The 15,114-nt window shown below is 38.9% G+C and overlaps 1 protein-coding gene and 1 pseudogene across 9 annotated transcripts in view; one reads left to right on the forward strand and one right to left on the reverse strand.

Moving 5' to 3' along the window:
- The window catches only part of LOC130706306 (tyrosine-protein kinase Fer-like), a 28,803-nt pseudogene extending 14,078 nt beyond the window's left edge, over window positions 1-14,725 (forward strand).
- The window catches only part of THOC2 (THO complex subunit 2), a 105,499-nt gene continuing 96,525 nt past the window's right edge, over window positions 6,141-15,114 (reverse strand). For 7 of the 9 annotated variants that reach the window (XM_057537831.1, XM_057537830.1, XM_057537828.1 and 4 more), the window contains 3 exons: window positions 14,677-14,753; window positions 14,164-14,209; window positions 6,141-9,070 (listed from right to left, as the gene is read on the reverse strand). In XM_057537831.1, coding sequence (XP_057393814.1) covers window positions 14,182-14,209; window positions 14,677-14,753 — 105 coding nt within the window. In that variant the 3' untranslated portion in view covers window positions 6,141-9,070; window positions 14,164-14,181. Of the gene's footprint in view, window positions 9,071-14,163; window positions 14,210-14,239; window positions 14,754-15,114 lie in introns of those variants that run through there. The other 2 variants (XM_057537826.1, XM_007176375.2) reach the window with 2 other exon arrangements.

The raw sequence follows: 15,114 nt of genomic DNA on the forward strand, positions 1-15,114 counted from the left end.
GTTATTTAGTAACGTATTGTTTAGCCTCCATGTGTTTGTCTTTTTTACGTTTTTTTCCCTGTAATTCATTTCTAATCTCATAGCGTTGTGGTCAGAAAAGATGCTTGATATGATTTCAATTTTCTTAAATTTACTGAGGCTTGATTTGTGACCCAAGATGTGATCTATCCTGGAGAATGTTCCGTGTGCACTTGAGAAGAACGTGTAATCTGCCGTTTTTGGATGGAATGTCCTATATATATCAATTAAATCTATCTGGTCTATTGTGTCATTTAAAGCTTCTGTTTCCTTATTTATTTTCATTTTGGATGATCTGTCCATTGGTGTAAGTGAGGTGTTAAAGTCCCCCACTATTATTGTGTTACTGTCGATTTCCTCTTTTATAGCTGTTAGCAGTTGCCTTATGTATTGAGGTGCTCCTATGTTGGGTGCATATATATTTATAATTGTTATATCTTCTTCTTGGATTGATCCCTGGATCATTATGTAGTGTCCTTCCTTGTCTCTTGTAACATTCTTTATTTTAAAGTCTATTTTATCTGATATGAGTATAGCTACTCCAGCTTTCTTTTGATTTCCATTTGCATGGAATATCTTTTTCCATCCCCTCACTTTCAGTCTGTATGTGTCCCTAGGTCTGAAGTGGGTCTCTTGTAGACAGCATATATATGGGTCTTGTTTTTGTATCCATTCAGCCAGTCTATGTCTTTTGGTTGGGGCATTTAATCCATTCACGTTTAAGGTAATTATCGATATGTATGTTCCTATGACCATTTTCTTAATTGTTTTGGGTTTGTTTTTGTAGGTCCTTTTCTTCTCTTGTGTTTTCCACTTAGAGAAGTTCCTTTAGCATTTGTTGTAGAGCTGGTTTGGTGGTGCTGAATTCTCTTAGCTTTTGCTTGTCTGTAAAGCTTTTGATTTCTCCATCAAATGTAAATGAGATCCTTGCTGGGTAGAGTAATCTTGGTTGTAGGTTCTTCCCTTTCATCACTTTAAGTATATCATGCCACTCCCTTCTGGCTTGCAGAGTTTCTGCTGAGAAATCAGCTGTTAACCTTATGGGGGTTCCCTTGTATGTTATTTGTCGTTTTTCCCTTGCTGCTTTCAATAATTTTTCTTTGTCTTTAATTTTTGCCACTTTGATTACTATGTGTCTCGGCGTGTTTCTCCTTGGGTTTATTCTGTATGGGACTCTCTGCGCTTCCTGGACTTGGGTGGCTATTTCCTTTCCCATGTTAGGGAAGTTTTCGATTATAATCTCTTCAAATATTTTCTCTGGTCCTTTCTCTCTCTCTTCTCCTTCTGGGACCCCTATAATGCGAATGTTGTTGCGTTTAATGTTGTCCCAGAGGTCTCTTAGGCTGTCTTCATTTCTTTTTATTCTTTTTTCTTTAGTCTGTTCCGCAGCAGTGAATTCCACCATTCTGTCTTCCAGGTCACTTATCCGTTCTTCTGCCTCAGTTATTCTGCTATTGATTCCTTCTAGTGTAGTTTTCATTTCAGTTATTGTATTGGTCATCTCTGTTTGTTTGTTCTTTAATTCTTCTAGGTCTTTGTTAATCATTTCTTGCATCTTCTCAATCTTTGCCTCCATTCTTATTCCGAGGTCCTGGATCATCTTCACTATCATTATTCTGAATTCTTTTTCTGGAAGGTTGCCTATCTCCACTTCATTTAGTTGTTTTTCTGGGGTTTTTTCTTGTTCCTTCATCTGGTACATAGCCCTCTGCCTTTTCATCTTCTCTGTCTTTCTGTAACTGTGGTTTTTGGTCCACAGGCTGCAGGATTGTAGTTTTTCTTGCTTCTGTTGTCTGCCCTCTGGTGGTTGAGGCTATCTAAGAGGCTTGATGGGAGGCTCTGGTGGTGGGTAGAGCTGTTTCTAGGTATTTTTTGATTTCCTCTTTGATTTCTTCAGTGACCTCTTAGTTATTTAGTTATTTAGTAGCATATTGTTTAGCTGCATGTGTTTGTATTTTTTACAGATTTTTTCCCTGTAATTGATATCTAGTCTCATAGTGTTGTGGTCGGAAAAGATACTTGATACGATTTCAATTTTCTTAAATTTACCAAGGCTTGATTTGTGACCCAGATATGATCTATCCTGGAGAATGTTCCATGAGCACTTGAGAAAAATGTGTATTCTGTTGTTTTTGGGTGGAATGTCCTATAAATATCAATTAAGTCCATCTTGTTTAATGTATCACTTAAAGCTTGTGTTTCCTTATTTATTTTCATTTTGTTTTTGTTTGTTTGTTTTGTTTTTTTTTTTTAAATTAAACCTTTCTTACAACGCTTCTTAATTTTATTTATTTTTGCTGTGTTGGGTCTTCGTTTCTGTGCAAGGGCTTTCTCTAGTTGCGGCAAGCGGAGGCCTCTCTTCATCGCGGTGCGCGGGCCTCTCACTATCGTGGCCTCTCTTGTTGCGGAGCACAGGCTCCAGACGTGCAGGCTCAGTAATTGTGGCTCACGGGCCCAGTTGCTCCGTGGCATGTGGGATCTTCCCAGACCAGGGCTCGAACCCGTGTCCCCTGCATTAGCAGGCAGATTCTCAACCGCTGCGCCACCAGGAAAGCCCCTATTTTCATTTTGGATGATCTGTCCATTGGTGAAAGTGGGGTGTTAACATCCCCTAATATGATTCTGTTACTGTCAATTTCCCCTTTTATGGCTTTTCTCATTACTCTGAATTCTTTTTCAAGTAGAATGCCTATTTCCTCTTCACTTGTTTGGTCTGGTGGTTTTTTACCTTGCTCCTTCATCTGCTGTGTGTTTCTCTGTCTTCTCATTTTGCTTAACTTACTGTGTTTGGGGTCTCCTTTTCACAGGCTGCAGGTTCTTTGTTCCCATTGTTTTTGGGGTCTGCCCCCAGTGGCTAAGGTTGGTTCAGTGGGTTGGTTAGGCTTCCTGGTGGAGGGGACTGGTGCCTGTGTTCTGGTGGATGAAGCTGGATCTTGTCTTTCTGGGGGGCAGGACTGCGTCTGGTGGTGTGTCTTGGGGTGTCTGTGACCTTATTATGATTTTAGGCAGCCTATCTGCTAATGGGTGGGGTTGTGTTCCTGTCTTGCTAGATGTTTGGCATAGGGTGCCCAGCACTGGAGCTTGCTGGTCCTTGAGTGGAGCTGGGTCTTGGCATTGAGGTGGAGATCTGTGGGAGGGCTTTCGCCATTTGATATTACATGGAGCCGGGTGGTCTCTGGTGGACCAATGTCCTGAACTCATCTGCCACCTCAGAGGCACAGGCCTGACACCCAACCAGAGCACCAAGACCATGTCAGCCACATGGCTCAGAAAAAAAGGGAGGAAAAAAGCAAGCAAGCAAGCAAGAAAGCAAGAAGAAAGAAAAGAAAGTTATTAAAATAAAAAATTTTAAATTATTAAAAATTAAAACATAATTTAAGAAAAAAAAGAAAGAAAGAAGAGGGCAACCAAACCAAAAAACAAATCCACCAATGATAGCAAGCACTAAAAACTATAGTAAGAGAAGAAAAACAGACAGAACCCTAGGACAAATTGTAAAAGCAAAGCTATACAGACAAAATCACACAAAGAAGCATACACCTACACACTCACAAAAAGAGGAGGAAAAATATGTATACCTATATATAAAAAAAAGGAAGAGAGCAACCAAATCAATAAACAAATCTACCAATGATAATACGCTCTAAATACTAAACTAAGGTAAACATAAGACCAGAAACAAATTAGATGCAGAAAGCAAACCCCAGTTCTACAGTTGCTCCCAAAGCCCACTGCCTCAATTTTGGGATGATTTGCTGTCTATTCAGGTATTCCACAGATGTAGGGTACATCAAGATGATTGTGGAGCTTTAATCCGCTGCTCCTGAGGCTGCTGGGAGAGATTTCCCTTTCTCTTCTTTGTTCGCACAGCCCCTGGGGTTCAGCTTTGGATTTGGCCCCGCCCCTGCGTGTAGGTCGCCTGAGGGCGTCTGTTCTTCGCTCAGACAGGACGGGGTCAAAGGAGCAGCTGCTTCGGGGGCTCTGGCTCACTCAGGCCGGGGGGAGGGAGGGGTACGGAGGAGGCGGGGCGAGCCTGCGGCGTCAGAGGCCGGCGTGACGTTGCACCAGCCCGAGGCGCGCCGTGCGTTCTCCCAGGGAAGTTGTCCCCGGATCCCGGGACCCTGGCAGTGGCGGGCTGCACCGGCTCCCGGGAGGGGAGGTGTGGAGAGTGACCTGTGCTCGCACACAGGCTTCTTGGTGGCTGCAGCAGCAGCCTTAGCGTCTCATACCCGTCTCTGGGGTCCGCGCTGATAACCCTGGCTCACGCCCGTCTCTGGAGCTCCTTTAAGCGGCGCTCTTAATCCCCTCTCCTCGTGCACCAGGAAACAAAGAGGCAAGAAAAAGTCTCTTGCCTGTTCGGCAGCTCCAGACCTTTTCCCGGACTCCCTCCCGCCTAGCTGTGGTGCGCCAACCCCAGTCCTCTCCCTGCGATCCGACCTGACCTCCGAAGCCCGAGCCTCAGCTCCCAGCCCCCGCCCGCCCCAGCGCATGAGCAGACAAGCCTCTCTCGGGCTGGTGAGTGCTGCTCGGCGCCGAGCCTCTGTGCGGGAATCTCTCCGCTTTGCCCTCCGCACCCCTGTGGCTGCGCTCTCCTCCATGGCTCCGAAGCTTCCCCCCTCTGCCACCCGCAGTCTCCTCCCGCAAAGGGGCTTCCTAGTGTGTGGAAAGCTTTCCTCCTTCACGGCCCCCTCCCACTGGTGCAGGTCCCGTCCCTATTCTTTTGTCTCTGTTATTTCTTTTTTCTTTTGCCCTACCCAGGTACGTGGAGATTTTCTTGCCTTTTGGGAAGTCTGAGGTCTTCTGCCAGCGTTCAGTAGGTGTTCTGTAGGAGCTGTTCCACGTGTAGATGTATTTCTGATGTATTTGTGGGGAGAAAGGTGATCTCCACGTCTTACTCCTCCACCATCCTGAAGGTCTCTCCCCTCCCTCCCATGTTTGTTGTTTGCCTCCATTGACTAGAATGAACTTCCATGAGAGCAGAAAGTTTGTTTTGCTCAAGGCTGTACCTCTGGTGCTTAAGAGGCACTCAAATATTTTTTGATTAAATCTTTCATAGGATTCTCTATAGCAGGTTTTTTGTAAGTAAAATTTTACTGGAATTCAGTCATGCTCATTCATTTACATATCATCTATGGCTGCTTTCACACTATAATGCAGAGCTGAGGAGGTCCGAAAGGGTCCATGTAAGCCCACAAAGTCGCAAATATTTACTATCTGGCTCCTTACAGAATGATTGCTGACCCCCAACAGCACTCACTTGTCCTTTATTTCTCAAGTTAAACTGTAAGTGCTCTATGTACAGGAGTTAGGTCTTAATACTCCTGTGTATGTAGAACAGAAAATCTTTAAAATAGCTGTTGAATAGATTTTCTTCTTCCAACATAAATTATTTCTGCTCAGTTAAATTCAAAGTTAGCATTTTCCATCCTCAATGCATTTCTAGCAAGGCCAAAAGCAAAGGTTACCTGTGTTCAATAATTTGGGGGAGAGAGAGAAGAGATTCTGATGCTAAGTAGCAGCAAATTTTCACAATCATGAAATCTTTAAAATGTGAATGCAACATAACAACTGGAAAGCTATTCCCTGATATGTTTCTAACAAATGATTTTGAGGTGAACCATCGTTATTTTCTCATTGTAAAAATCATTCTAACAATGTATCATTTTTTAAATGCCAGGCACATTATGGGTGCACAACAGTCATTGAATAGATCACTCTCCCATAAATAATCACTGTGCTCATCAATTTTTGCAAATTATAATTACCTGAAAAGGGGCATCAAGATTTATATCCCTTTGCCAATTCTAAAATATACTCAGAATGTCTCAATCTTTTTAAAAATTAAAGCCTTTATTGTCATTCTCTAAAAAAATAATTAATTTGCATAGGTATCATTGGTTTCAAGGAACTGAAGAACAAATGAATAATTCTAGGCATCATTTCAGCCCACTGTCTACCCCAGGTACAGAGGTAAGCAAATAGGATTTTCTCATATTACTGGATAAGATGTCTGTCATTTGGAAACATTGTAGACCATGGACTAAGACACAAATAAGAAGAAAGAGCTAGGAATCTTATCTTTGCTAAGTTATTTTGAATAAGCAACAATATACACAATGATATACAATCATTTGAGAAAACTATTGTTTATTTAGAAAAAGGGTTACATGGGTAGAATTCATTAGATAAAAAACCTTTCTTTTAAAAATGTCACTGTGAAACTTTTCCAGATTAAAGTTAAGCAATACAAAGCTCCTGTAGCTGTAGAGTTAAAACACAATTAACTTTCGATCCCCCCGCCCAGATTTTTCTAACATAAATACAAGAAAAAATGGCAAGGGACAAGTGAGTGCTAGTACCTTTTTTTCTTTTTTTTTTTTTGGTACCTTTTTTTTTTCAAACAGGTTTTTTTTTTTTTAACAGGTTTTAATGTCATACACATAGTATATAAAATGATTCCTAGGCATTGCATAAGACACTGCTCCCACTTTGTTTTTTTTACTAATATTAAAAACAGGCCAAATAATAAATTAAAACTGAGTTTTTAAATGAGGTAAATTCAGAATGGTTCAATAATTGTTTATTTTCCATTTCAAACAATGAAAAGGAAGCATTTCAAATTGAAAAAAAAAACAAAAAAAAAACTAAACTCAGGCAATATTTAGTTAACCTAAAGTGAAATTCTGTACATATGTAACCTTATTTGCTTGTTAGAAACTGTATGCAGCACATTGTGCTAAAAATATGGAAGTTAACACTTTCAGCCATTTACTGAAAATAAACATGTAGAAACTAAGCAACAAGTTAAATACGATAATGCACAACTCAACAATTTTAAGTTTTCGGCATGGAGCAATAAAGCAGATAATTGAATAATTTAAGGAGATGTAAATAGGCCCTCTTCATTCATAATTCTTGGCAATCTACTCAGGAAAATATATTTCTGGTCACAGCTGAACAGTTCCATTCCAATCTCACCTGAAAGAAACAAAGTGATTATATTGATAGATAAGGAAGGCAGTGGTGGGGGGGCAGGGAGGAAGGAGAGGGGATGGATGGAAGGGGGAAGGAGGGACAGATGAAAGGAGGAGGGAGGGAGGGAGGGAGGGAAGAAGGGAGGAGAGGAGGAGGAGGAAGGAAGGAAGGAAGGGAGGGAGGGAGGGAGGGAGGAAGGAAGGAAGGAAGGAAGATTTAAGAAAATCAATGAGTTCTGTCAATAACAAAGGCTTGAATTAAGTCCCTAAATAAGGATGAAATATTTGTGTATTTCTTATTGCCTATTCTCAGAAATCATTAAAGATGGGCACATTATGATGAATTTAAAAAAAACAAACCACAGAACATTTTGTCTGTGAGGGAGGGAAAGGGGGAGTGGGGGGAGGGGAGGGAGGAAAAAATGAAATAGAATTCCACAGGGACAAGCAATAGCTTGTCAAAAGTAAACAGAACACATAACCATGAAAAGGAACCAATTTTACATGATCAACAAAAAAAGAGAAAAATGACATCACATTTTTCACAAGGACATGATTTTAATAGTTACTTATATTAAGATGCAATGTCTGCTAAATTATAAAAATTGCTTTAAAAATATATTGACTTAATTATACTCATTTCCTTTCCTTTATGTATTGACATTTTTCAAATACTGCATATTGAAATAAATTCAAAACATGATCATTACAACATGTGGCAAATAACTTCATATCTGCCTAACATTGTTCTCGTTCAAATTTTAATCTAATGCTTAACGCATTAAACTTTATTGATGAAAATACTACATTCACATATTTCATAAAACCAGAGCTAGAAGGGCCTTAAAAAATAATCACACTTGCATGATATGCTGACAAATAATTTACATATCGTTTCTATACAGTATTCTGTTCACACCATGTATAATCTTGACATTACCAATTATAATTATAGATACATTAATGTTGAACTTACAGTTTTAATACTTAAAAATCATTGTTCCTGTTCATCACTGATGAATGGATAAACAAAATGTGGTACACAACCATACAATGGAATAGTATTCAGTTATAAAAAGAAATCAAGTTCTGATACATGCTACAACATGGATGAACCTTGAAAACATGATGCTAAGTGAAAGAAGCCACATATAACAAAAGGCCACATATTGCATGATTTCATTTTTATGAAATGTCCAAAACAGGCAAGTCCATAGAGACAGAAAATACATTAGTTGTTTCCAGGGGCTGCAGGAAGGAGAGAATCGGGGGTGACTGCTAACAGATGCAGGGTCTCTTCTGAGGGTGATGGAGATGTTCTGGAATTACTGGTGATGGGTACAACACAGGGATATACTAAAAACCACTTTTAAATGGCATATTTTATAAGAATTTCATCTCAATTTTTTTAAATGCAAAAAAAGTCAATGTTCCAATAAAGAGAATCACGGTATCAGCATGATCATAATTAGACTAAAAAATGCATTCTCAATCATGAAGATGTCACAATTACTGGGCAAGGGAAATTCTGATGACACATTTAAGGGTACATTAAAGGATAAAACTGCTATTGCTGTTAAAACATGTGAAGATGATCCTTCCCAGGAACTGAAATTAAAATTTTTACAAGAAGCCAAAATCCTCAAGCAATATAATCATCCCAATATTGTCAAACTTATCAAAGTTCGCACACAAATACAGCCTATCTACATGATTAAGGAACTGGTTCCAGGAGGTGATTTCCTCTCCTTTCTGAGAAAGAAGGATGAACTAAAACAGTTAGTGAAATTTCATTAGATGCTGCTTCTGGATGGCGAATCTCGAGTAAAAATTGTATACACAGGGACCTTGTTGCAAGAAACTGCCTGGAGGTGAAAATAATGTTCTGAAAATCAGTGACTTTGGAATGTCTCGTCAAGAGGATGGTGGTGTGTATTCATCTTCTGATTTAAAGCAGATTCCCGTTAAATGGACAGCACCAGAAGCTCTTAATTATAGGAGATATCGTTCTGAGAGTGACGCATGGAGCTGTGGCATCCTCCTCTGGGAGACCTTCAGCTTAGGGGCCTGTCCATACCCTGGAATGACAAATCAGCAAGCACAAGAGCAAGTGGAAAGAAGATACTGGATGTCAGTCTCTCAGCAGTAACCAGAACATATTTATAAAATAATGAAGTCTTGGGATTACAAACTTGAAAACCACCCCAAGTTCAGTGAACTTCAGAAAGAACTGCCATCAAGAAGAAAGTCACATAGTGATGAAACAGTACCAAATTCAGACTTCAGGACTGTTATCTTCCAGCAGAGTAATATTTTCTTCTCATTAATAATAAGTTTATATCACCTTACCTGGAATATTCTTCTAAGGTTATTGTTTATTAACTATTTTTTTAAATATGTGCAACTTTAACCACTGTAATAAGAAAGCACAGGTTCTAAATGCAAGAGATCCCTCAAATCTATCTTTTCACACCTAGGACTGTTGATGTTTCTCAAAGGGTTTCTACTTCAGGCTCAGTTCAGAGTTGACTGTCCTCCATCCTAGACACCTCTACTCTCTCGGTGCTATAAACTGCATTGGTAATACCATCTGTGCAGGATACATTCCAACAAAAGGTGGCCTTCCACTATGCTAAGACAAGATTACATTTGTAAACATCACTTCCTATTGGGAATTATCTGGACAACCTGGGTTTTTTTCTTCTTTGCTTTTTGCCAGAAACAGGCCCTGCTGTATTAGTAAGGTTGTCATTTCCCTCTGTTCCACCATGCCCTCCTCCTTTGTCAGGGCATCAGAAAACTATGCATGAGTTTTCTCAAAAAAAAAAATGCCCTCAAAGAGTACCCTTTCAGAGTTGAGGCAGCTGATTTTAAATGATGTTACTTTATAGACAGCTGTGACAGCAAGAACGAAGTCTGAAACGTTAGGTCTGGGTGAAAGAGCAGCTACACTGGTGATCAAAATAGAGAAGAAAGGCAAATAGAAAATCAGCCTTATTATCAGAGCTATGCCTTTATAAACACACGCACACTTTCTATTTTTATGATCAAATTCACCAAAAAGGTCCTAAGAAATGTTTCAATAGTTCACAGACTCCTCATAAAAGAACCCTCTGGATGGCAACAAAATTTATTTAGAGAAACTATAAAATACAAGCCCAGTGAATTAATAAATTATTCCTGGTTAATCCTAGTACGTGTACACATACACACACAGGCACGCACATGCCAAGTACAAAGGCACACATGGATGAAGTTGACAGTTAGAAGAGTCCAATGAACATTTACAAGGAAGAAAGAAGTTACAGGAGAAAGACATAGGGACAGCCATCCTAATTCCACTTTACCCCTTCATTTACCCTTAAACTGCTGCCTAGCAACTCTTATCATAGCAAACACACTTCTTGAGGTATTCCAAGTGGATAAAATGGAACAGTTAAAACTAGGATTCTGTTGAACTGAATCTCAGCATACCCAGGGGTGCCTCTCAAGATAAATGTGTGTGTGAGGAATATGTGTCACACTCAAGGGTAAATGTGGCACGGGAGCCTTTAGGAAGTGCCCAGGCCTACGTCCAGATAAAGAACAGCACAGCACCTGAGTGAAAATTTGGTCTGCCTTAAGTGGAAGAAAGGAAATAGAAAATCCCTCCTGTTCTCTCCAACTGTTTGGTGCCTATGAATATCAGTGTACAGAACTCACTGATACTTTAAAGGATGATAACGAAGAGAAAAATAGTTTGGGTCTATCATTTCAATCTCCTAACAAGACTTTTTTACACATTTAATGATTGCTACATACAGACCCAGATGAAAGCATAATAAACCTGCCCTCAAAAAATATGTTGCAGCACACGAAGCAACTTCTTAAACAGTATACTATCAAATGCTATAAATACACTGAACCTTCTCTTCTGGGGGCAAAAAAAGTCAGTGATGTTTCTCCTCAATTCCAAAGAGATATAGTTAATACTTCTGTACAAAGCTCTCCATGTAAAGTTAAGAGTATCTGAAACATAGCAGGTAATAAAGAAAAATACTTGATTGTTTGATTAGAAGGAAGAGATGAAGTTACTGCCTTCAACAAGACCACAATCTAAGGAGAGGGATATGTAACACATTCATATATACATAGGAATCAGTGACTAGGACTCTATAGGCAAGCTGACACACACATGTAAGCAATGGGAAACTACTGAGAAAGAAACTTAATTAAACACTTCCTACTCCAACACATATTATTACCAGCATCTAGGACTGTGCCTCAACATGATAACACATTCCTAAAATAAGCAAACTTTGAGCAGTTAGGAGGTCAGTTTCCAAGTATGGACTGAAGAAGAAAGACTCAGAACAGGAATTACAAAATCGATTGCTTACAGGGGCTAGTATAAACTGGAAACAAATGGAAGTGAGCTGGGTGGGGCCTGAATGAGGTAAACTACAAAAAAAGACCCACTCTATTTAAGGGGGACAAGCACCTAGGCAGGTCTAGCTGACTGTCGCCATGCAGAAATCACGACACAATGTTGCCAGATGTTCCAGTTCTTCAAAATAAAATGAAATTTGGATTTTGTCAACTCTTCTGATTTTTAAAGGCAACCTTTTCTTTAATGTTAAATATTGTGCAAGGCCAAGAAGGTATGTCTAATAAGCCACATTCTGCCTAAGGGCTGAGAATTTGCAACCTTGGGTTTAAACGATAAGAGTTAGGTTACACGTAAGAGACCAGAGGTGAGAGATGGACCTGTAAAATATATTAGGCTTCACTGGAGTATTAGAATAGGAATGTAGTATATTACAAATACAGATGGATAGGATAGAGTTAATTGCTAATATTCTTTGAAATCAAGAACCAAGAATCCAGAATCAAAGTGCAAGAAGACTGAGCTTCTCAAAACCTAGAAGCAAGTCTCAGTTTAGCAGTGTCTGGTTCACAAAAGGACTCTCAAAAGTTAGCTGAACTCAATGAATTGAGGACCACACATATCAATTTACAACTGCGAAGCTAAAGAATGCTTCTAAGTGGAAATTTTTCATAGACAGGAATTTCTGAAGATTAAACTAGGGGAAACGGTTAAAGGCAAAGCAGCTAGTAGTGTTCAAGAGACTAAATCAAGGAAAGAGTAGATGAATTTGGACGAAGACATTAGCAAAAACGAGTAACAGGAGATACAGAGAACAAGCAAAAAGGATTTTGCAACGAAACATTATGAAACAGGAAAAGAAGACTCTGGAAGGAATTTAATCTGGGTCACATTTATATATTGTATTTTCTTAACTCTAACATGATCATTTTAATGTTTTTGAAATCAGGGTGATACATACAAATCAATGTCATTTCTCTATCCACTTTTCTCAAAAAAACAGTTCTAGAAACCAACAATGAAATCTTACAATTAATGACATCTCTGACTCATGGAAATGTGACATGTGTAGCAGTTCTCCTTTCGGTAGAATATAAAATAAATTAAAAAGGGAGCAGGGAGCAGCAGATTTGAAGTAGCCTAAAGGTAAATGGTGCCAATAAGAAATGATGAGACCTCTAAATGAAAAGGAAGAACCACATAAAGACTTGACCAACCCTAGAAAGTATCCAACAGAAGACAGCCACAGAACAGCCAAAACAAAGGAAAAATCAACCGGTGCCTCACAAAGAGTCTACCCAAGAAGAGAGTAAAGAGAGATGTACAAAATCACAATGAAATTGTCAGCGACAATGATTGGCCCACTGCTAATGAAGATATAAGAGGCAGAGTATTTTTGTTTTCTTTAATAAGGGGACCAGGTGAAAGCAAGAAGTAAAAAGCAAAATGCCAAACTGAAACGAAGGTTATGGTGAAGAATAAAAAAAGAAGATTAAGAGTTTATGGTTCACTAGGGAAGACAGCTAGTGGTTAGGGTGGGTGATGGCTAGAATTTAAGAATAGGTAATAATATTTCTTTTATAATCTTTCTAATTTTAAAAAATCTACTGAATTCTAAATGCTCTCTCATAACTCTCATCCACCCTACTCTAATACTTAGATAACAAGCACAAAATAACAAAACAGAAAAAGCACACTATTTGTCAAGAAGTTACCTACCTGGCAACCTCAAATCCCTGCTTTGCAGCCAAAATAAATAGGACAAAATCCATACTCTAAAGCTCACACCTTTATACAAAACAGGCTCTCAGATATTTCTCACTCTTAAACAACTGTAAACAGCCTTGGCTATCTATCCGGTTTCATAGAAGATTAGAAGCAGCAAATAATATTAGGAGGAGGGTAGAGAAAGCAAGTATACTTGATATCATTAAAAAGTGACAGCTAATATAGAAACAAGAAAATTGGCTATAAAAGAATCAACAACTTCAAATACAGCCATCTCGAACCATTAAATGTGGAGGGCAAATCATCCTACACACCTCAATAATCCTAAGGCATCACACCAAACAATAACTATTCAAATGATGATCTGAGCGCTCAAAAAAGATTATATTAAGGTTCTGAACACTCTGTCCACATACAATTTATTTAAGATGGATAAAACACTTTTAAAATCTCACATAAGGCATAACTACTTTGAAAACAAAGTTGCATATTTTAAATTCCAGAACTAAAAGCACAGACCATATTTTTGGCTTTGCAAAACATGGGCAGTGGTAGAAAGAGAGGCAGGAAACTTAAAACAAAAAATCTCTGGATAACGTGTCTGCATGAAAGGCAAAAAGAAGATCAGAGAACACTGGAGGGCAAGAAGACCTATGTTTGCATATTGGCTGTCAGCTAATATCTCTGTCACCCTCTTCCACTTAACCTCTTAGAGTCTCAGTTTCTTCACCTGTAAAATGCAGATACCACCACCACCTACAAGGTACTTTAAAAAAGTAACTATCCAGAGAAGATGGGAATGAGTGGTGAAGAGAAGGCCAGATGTTTTTAAACACATCTTGGTGCTTTAAAAAAAAAAAAAAAAAAAAAAAGGGTGTAGCTAACAGCAAGCTTAAAATGAAAACAGCTTAAAAATAACCGGGAATCTTGTCTCGCATCTTTACCCAAAGACCTGACCATTATACTTAGGTGAAAAACTCTAGTTGTATCTTGCAAAATGGATCTAGTTTCTTCAACATTATCAGACCTCATTTTGTATTTCTATCTTTAAATGAAAAGAGGTGAGAGAACACTCACCTTGATTGAAAGTCTTCATTATCTGTGCTTGTCCGAGGACTTATGAGTAGATGACAAATTAAGGGAAAACAACTTTTGGGGGGAAAAAAAGAATGCTGTCTCATCTTTTAGTATAATCCCTCAGCTTGCAGGCCTAACTGGCTCTTACCAGCCTGGTAGCCTCAAACTCTACCAGCTCTTCTCATCTGCCACATCATCTTGCCCTGCTACTCCCCATGCCCCCAGCCCAAGGGACTCTCTGTTCCCTTTCTTCCTCTCGGTGGTAGAGCCAGAGGGACTTTAAATCCCTTGGTGGCATAAAACAATCTCAGTCACCAAAGAAGTTTAAAAAACAATCAAGTCTCCTATTTCCACGTTTTGTACATTTGAGAGGGTTAACTGGAGAGACCATTTAAAAGGTAGTAAGTCCTTGGGCATTTAGACCACACACTACAAGGGTACAATTCTAAATAAGACCAGTATCAAAGCTTTCCATTATACTGATTAAAAACATCAATAAGATGAAAAGGATATTGTTTCTTCTCTTCCTTTCCTCCTGAACTGTCCCGTTTCTCTTTCTTTTCTATCTTTTCTTTATCATGCCTGGACTCCTATAACGAATGGTGGAATTAGTTGGGGAAGGGAAAACCAAATATAAAAATCAGCTCAAAATCTCTTTTCATCACTCACCAGTCATAAATTTTTCTTCAAACTTATTTAATATGACACCAAAAGCACAAGCAACAAAAGAACAAAACTGGACTTCATCAAAAGTAAAAACTTTCATGCATCAAAGAACACTATCAAGAAAGTGAAAACACAACCTACAGAACAGGAGAAAATATTTGCATATCATATATCTCATAAGTGTCTAATATCAAGACTACGTAAAGAATTCTTACAACTGAGCAACAAAAAGACAAACGATCCAATTAAAAAATGGCCAAAGCATCTGAATAGATTTCTCCAAAG

This window comes from Balaenoptera acutorostrata, chromosome X (assembly GCF_949987535.1).
Source record: "Balaenoptera acutorostrata chromosome X, mBalAcu1.1, whole genome shotgun sequence".
NCBI lineage: Eukaryota > Metazoa > Chordata > Mammalia > Artiodactyla > Balaenopteridae > Balaenoptera > Balaenoptera acutorostrata.